Source organism: Leuciscus leuciscus, assembly GCF_965113295.1.
Source record: "Leuciscus leuciscus genome assembly, chromosome: 20".
In the NCBI taxonomy this organism is placed as follows: Eukaryota; Metazoa; Chordata; class Actinopteri; order Cypriniformes; family Leuciscidae; genus Leuciscus; species Leuciscus leuciscus.
Window position 1 is genome coordinate 13252923 of NC_138744.1, and position 6950 is coordinate 13259872.

General features: G+C 34.6%; 1 protein-coding gene across 1 annotated transcript; it reads left to right on the forward strand.

The window, feature by feature from the left end:
* Positions 1–456: 456 nt before the first annotated feature.
* Positions 457–3427, forward strand: isg20l2 (interferon stimulated exonuclease gene 20-like 2). Its single transcript, XM_082148985.1, has 4 exons — positions 457–548; positions 1148–1813; positions 2592–2792; positions 3022–3427. The coding sequence occupies exons 2-4, from the start codon at positions 1202–1204 to the stop codon at positions 3163–3165; spliced, it is 957 nt and encodes a 318-aa protein (XP_082005111.1). The 5' UTR covers positions 457–548; positions 1148–1201; the 3' UTR covers positions 3166–3427.
* The last annotated feature ends 3523 nt before the right edge of the window (positions 3428–6950 follow it).

Below are 6950 nucleotides of genomic sequence, written 5' to 3' on the forward strand. Positions count from 1 at the left end.
AAAGTTTAACCTACTTTAGTAAATTAAGTTAAATTAATGAAAATGAATAAATGTTTCTTTGGCAGCTAGCTGAAATTAAATGTTATTTTTAAATTTATTTGATTTCATTTAACGTTTATTTTATTTCAAGTAACGACTTTTTTTTTTAATGGATTTAGCAAAAAACATCAAATGTAAATGGGAGTTATGTTTAGGCTTACTGTTAAATCCAGCAACAAACTGAACTGGGTCATATCCCAAAACGTAATAAACAGACCAATATGTGCTTACCATGACACATGGCATTTGTTTTATTTTATTTTTATTTATTTTTTCTTCGGAACTTTCTCTAATCATAGACAGTATATAAACGTCTCTAATAGTACTTCATCACCTACATTGAATCGCAGAATCAGTTTTGATCCGGTTCTTTAAAGTGAGTTGTTCGTAAGATTCGAACTTCGCTTAACCCTCCGACCCGGAAGTGCACATGTATTCATGTGGTGTGCTTGGCTTGAACACGGGAAGAGGAAAAAATATCAAAGATCGCCTTTTTGGGGCAAATAATGGTATGTATCCGGCAATTCTATCCGTAATAGAGTCGCACAATTTATTTCGGTGTACACAGTGTGATACTTAACTTAAACTCGATTATGGAAATGTGTTTAAGATTTTACGAACCTGTTTTTTCGCCCTCAATTTACAAGACTCGTGAATCGTGATTGTACAGTTGAGTTAATTCTTTGATTACACAGACTAAAATTAGTTAGAACAAAAGTGAAAATGTCACGTCTATCTACCTGGTTATTAAAATATCATATCTCCCCGTTTAATGTATGTTTATCCCATATTGTAAAGAGATGCTAGTTACTTTAAAAAACATTGTTTGTAACAGGGGTTATTATTAATGTATTTATTATAATATTTTCTATTTAGTTAGTTATATCTTATGTTTATTATTTATTTATGTTAAATGTTTTTTTAATACTGTTTTTCCTCTGAACTGTTCTACAGACCGTTGGGAGTCCCCAGACCCTAGTTTGAAAAACCCTTGTTTAAGATCTTAAACAGACAAATTATGTTGTCAAAATCATCTTGTGTGATCCCATTACAACATTGTTAGTTCTTGTCTTAACAATCATTCATTGTCCTTTTTTCTCCATTTAAGAGTGACAACTTCAAGAAGACACCTGTTATAATCAACCTTTAAGAGTGAATAAGAATGTCAGGAATTATGTTGAACCTGGTTTGTGAGCCTGGTCATGGAGGCAAATCAGGTAAATACAGAGGAAATGCCAAACATGATCGTTTCCTTGGAAGGAGACATTACCTGGAGCACAAGGGTTTGTTAAAAGAGAAACAAAATAAAAATCGAAACAAAAAGATCCAGCAGCAAAAGAAAAACAAGTCAAAAAATGCACAGCTCAGCGGAGGAGAGAGATCAACCCCAGATGCTATTTTTCCTAAATTTACCTCTTGTCTGCCTAATAAAACCAATGAGCTGCCTAGTTCTGCAAATACATTTTCCCAGCAGTCCACACTTTCATTTCCATCCACTGCCAGCACATCTCAGAGGGACCCGACACACCAAGCGGCACCCCGCACTCTCGGACCATTAAAATACGTGGCATTGGACTGTGAGATGGTGGGAACAGGACCGAAGGGGTGTAACAGTGAACTCGCACGCTGCAGTATTGTTTCCTACGACGGTGATGTTATTTTTGATAAATTTATCAAACCCGTCAATCCTGTGACAGATTTCCGCACTCGCTATAGTGGGGTCAGGAGGCAGGATTTATCCAATGCCACACCCTTCCATCAGGCACAAAAAGAGGTATGAAATAACATCTGTACTCAAATGATCATGTGCATGTCCATTTATTTATATAGTAGACAGACACTTTTATCAAGCAAATCTGCTTAAAAAAAAAAAAAAAAAAAAAAAAAACTTTAGCTACATGAACATTGCAGCCCACCAAATATATGTTATGAAAGCTTTTATATAAAGTCAGGCTTTCTTTTATTTTTTTTTTAAATCACAGAATGTTATTTGTTTGTGGACATATTATATTCCTAGTTGATCTCCATAAAAACGTATCGAAAGGTTAAAATCGTTTGTAGTAATATATGTAGTAATAGTACCATATCAGTTATCAGCCAATATCAGATATATTTTTTAATTGATTGGTGTTGTCTATTTAATTGTTCATGTACATTTCCCCTATTTTTACATTTAGATCACCTTTGCCATCATCTGATACATTAAACACTGTTTAATGTAATATTTAGCAAATCTCAAAATTAATATCCATTTTTCATACTGTACATTATTATTTTGCTATGCCCAAATTCATCTGTAGCATTTAAAATGATTGATTTTATTTTTTTGTGTTTATTTATCTATTTTTATTTATTTAGTTTTACTGACTATAATTTGAAAATAATTATCAGCTTCTCATTATCGGCCCAAATTTTCATATCAGTTAATGCCTAATTGAAATGCTTAACTAATTGCATTACATCTCATTTATTCAGCGTGCTTAAAATAAACAAAACCGAGTATTGACAAACCAGTAATGGTCTGATTAGTCTTATATATGTTTTGCACACAGATCTTGAAGATATTAAAAGGGAAAATGGTTGTGGGCCATGCCATCCAAAATGACTTCAAGGCCTTAAAATATTTCCATCCTGCTTGCCAAACACGAGACACAGCGCGGATTCCACTGCTAAACCAGAAAGCTGGACTGCCCGAGCATCAAACTGTGTCTCTGAAGAGGCTCACTAAAGCTATCTTCGACAAGGACATACAGGTGGGTTTAACTCCGCACAGAACTTTGTAAGGTGGCACAGTGGATGTCATTTTCACCTGTGCCGCAAAGAGTTCTTTGAGGAGTTCAGCTGTCAGACATTTCAGAGTAAATCTGGAGTCAGTTCAAAAGCAGCTCTTGAATCCTATGATTGAGAGTCAGACTATTTTTATATGAAAATAAGAACAGGCTTTCAGTTTTTTCCACTGAGAAACTCTTCTTACATTTTCAGACAGGGAAGAGAGGCCATTCGTCAGTAGAAGATGCCAAAGCCACCATGGAACTGTACAAAGTAGTGGAGAATGCATGGGAGCAAAAACTCACAGCTCTCAGCCTTTCAGCTAAAGCAATGGATCTAGCTCTGAATCAAAAATGATTCGATTTTTTTTAAAGATACTGTTTTAACTTGACACCTTTTATATCAGCTAAACTTCTTAGCAGTTGAGTTGAAATACCACTAGGGGGCTCTATAGTTTCCGTGTATAAAAAAGGTATTTTAAGTTAACTTTATTGGTTCAGTTGCTTTGAAGAAAGTGTTAAGTGGCAAAAGATGTTGGATATTATGCGAACTGTACACATTAATTTTTGTGTTCTGTTTAGAACCTTTACAGTAAGTAAAAAGAAAAACTGCTCTCACAGTTCCTCTCTCTGCCTGTTTGTCTTTCTGAAGCCGTACGAACAGGACGAGTCAGCATTCTTCTTCTGTGAATTCAACACCACCACATGAATTACTGCTCCTCCTGTATTTAACTGTCCAAATGTACAGGGCCTCATCTGCCATCCTTGAGATTACAGTCAAAGCTCTTTTCCCTCCAAACCCACTCAATCATCAGTCAGTCTGTGTTTAAGGATCTGGTCGCACCACTTTGGTGATGTTTGGGAAGCAGTCAGATCTTCCTTGCCCACCAGTTTCCCAGCGACTGACAAGCTTGTGTTTTCCAGCCTTATATGGGATTCTCTTTTGCACAGTTCCTTAATAAAACACTCAAGCAAAACGCGCACCATCCGTGGTGCAGGTCAAAGAAAACAAATTTGTTTAAAGGAGATTTGACCGCACACTCACTTGCAAACACTTTATTTCACCAACATTTTGGCAACAAGCCTTTGTCAAGGTGTGACACAACCAGAAATGTTCTAACATGTTTAATACTTAAGAACAATACTTAAAATACATGCACTAACCTCACTTTTTGCATCTTTTTTTTATTGAAGAGATACATAATACATAATACAGTAACAACACAGTAACTTTATGACAGTACTTTGTGTATTTAAAATCATGTGAAAACTAAAATATATATAAAAAATATATAATACAGCTTCAATTATTGCAAACGCAATTGATTTTGTTCCCGTTCGGCCAGCAGAGACGAACATGAGGACGTGATTTCCTCAAAAGATCTCTACAAACGATCAAGGTACAACTCTGTGGAAACCCAACTCTGACTATTTTGAAAACGCTCCCGCTCCCTCTAGTCTACCAGAGTACATCGATTTACCCTTATTAGACCATTATTAGATGGTAATTCAGATTATGTTCAAAATGGACACATTTCTACTGTAGCTCACCTCTGAGAAAACCTCAGACTGAAATCTACATTGATCTATTGATGTTTTCAGACTGGATAAACTAGTGATCAGGTGTTTTCAATCTCTTCTGAAATGAGCAGTGTTGGGGGGTAACGCATTACATAATCAATTACTTTTTGATGTAACGAGTAAAGTAACGCATTACAAGTAACGTGCATTACGCAATCAATTACTTTTTGATGTAATGAGTAATGCATTACAAGTAATGGACATTATGTAATCAGATTACTTTTTTAATGCAACTGCAAATTACATTCTAATAACACAAATACATTTATGTACAGCCAAAAAGGTCACTGCAGTTTTAAGTATTTTCATGAACAACAGTCACATACTGTAGTATGAATGAAAAATAGCTAGTGATGCATGATGTCCTATTTAGTGGACAGATGATAAATCAGAACTTCCTCCCAAACTAAAATCAATACTTGGAAAATTTAACAATGATATGACTCCTTAGATGTTACTTGATGTTACAACACAAATTATTTTATTTTTATTTTTTTTTTATCTGCAAGAGTCTCCTATAAGGAATGGGTGGATATTTGTTTGGAGAAAAGATATCCACATTCAATGGTTTGCCGGATGATGCATTAGTGTCCGTATGCGTATACGTATACGTATACGTTTTTTATGTTTTATTATGTGATGTGAGGGCAAAGCTGAATTTTCAGCATCATTACTCCAGTCTTCAGTGACACATGATTCTAATATAATGATTTGATGCTCAAGAAAAAGTTCTCATCAATATCGAGAATAGTTGTGCTTCCAATGCTTAATAGGTTTTTTGGAAACTATATAACATTATATAATTATGTAAATAACTGAAAACATTATATAATTTAGCCCTAATCTGTCTTTTAATTACTTTAATGGTAAATCTGGAATGAAATATATAATACCTTATAAGGTTATATTGATATTAGTTATTGCAATATATAAATAATACATTTTAAACTCTACATTCTAACTCTAAATTCTACATGTACAAATAAAAAAAAAATACATTTGAAGTTTAAATAAGGTATAAATGAACATTATTTAATGCATCACAGACAAATATTAATTAACAATAATAAATATATAATAGCTTTTAGATTTAGTAATATTAAATATTTAAAGATGATTAAATATTAATAAATGCTATAAATTGTTTATTGTTAGTTTATTATTGCATTAACTTTTCTTAACAATGTGAACTTTATTGTAAAGTGTCATTGATGAAATTGGGGTTAATGGTGCGCTGCAGCAGAGAGACGGCAACCAGTGACTTCATACTTTCCCACTTGTGGCTTGGATGTGGATGGTAGTAATGTCTGTAAAACGGATCAGGTTTTAAAATCCTCAATGGTTGGCAGACTGAGGTAATCTTGTGGTACAGAAATAAGTACCCTTTGCTCATTACTAAAGGATTACCATAATGCAAGAGCCAATAAATAATGTACTGTAGTTTTATGTAAAATGTTTTTTTTTTTTTTTGCATATAGTAATTTCCTGTAGATGCTCAGAGTGATACCTGACTTTTCATCTTCTGCACAGAGTATGAGACAGCCAGCTGTGTTGATTAAACACATTTAAAATGTGCATAAAAAAAATATGTGATACAAACCCTCTTCTCTCTGTGCAGAAACAAATCACCTTCTATCATCAACCTCTCATCTCTGAAAGTTACCATTTTAACAGGCTAGACACTGTGGCCTGTTGCAAATGCGGTTGCCTTCACAGACATGACTCACAAATGGATCGGATTCAAACTTACAGATGTGAATCAGCAGTGACTCATGCCTCTAAACCATTTCAGACTGGTAATTTCTCTGAATAAGCAGTTGTCTCATCATTACTGAGGGATCTGGTTATTAGAGCTCACCGATCTTGACACAAATTTCCCTTCGCTTGGAGAGTCAGCTGAGCGAGTCACGGAAGGTGTACGCTGGTCCAGAATCGTGCAGCTTATATTTGGCCATGACAATGTTTATTTAGCCAGGAAATGTGCAGATCTGAACGCTTATAGAACCATCTAATTCTCATTTACTGTGTTGTTGTGGTCTAGAAAATGAGTGAACCTAAGCATTCATTGTGGCACCCACCCCTTGGACTCTTGCTCAATACAAAGTTGATCATCCCTTTAAATAGGAATACTTATTTTAAACAATGGGTAGATTCAGTGAGAGTGAATGTATCCTCCATGTAACAAAATGATTAGCCTACATTTCCCTCCACATAAGGGGAGTAGACTAATGTCACAGTCTTTCATTCTGTGTTGAATATCTCTTGAACAAACATTAAGACAACACAAAAATGAAAGCTGACGTTTTTAGATAAAAACAGATACATTATAATTCATGAGTGAATTATAATTAAGCCTAATTAATGAATTATATTTATTTAAAAAAAAAAAAAAAATCGTAATAGGCTCGTCATTTTCTGAGAGACTTATAGGCCTACCACGTGACCGCTGTACCACGCGACTACTGCAGATTTATTTTGGAGTTAACAATGCAAGAGAAACGTATAAATCCTTATCCGAGGACGTGAAAAGCTCCCTTGTATAGGCTACAGCTTCACGTGTTG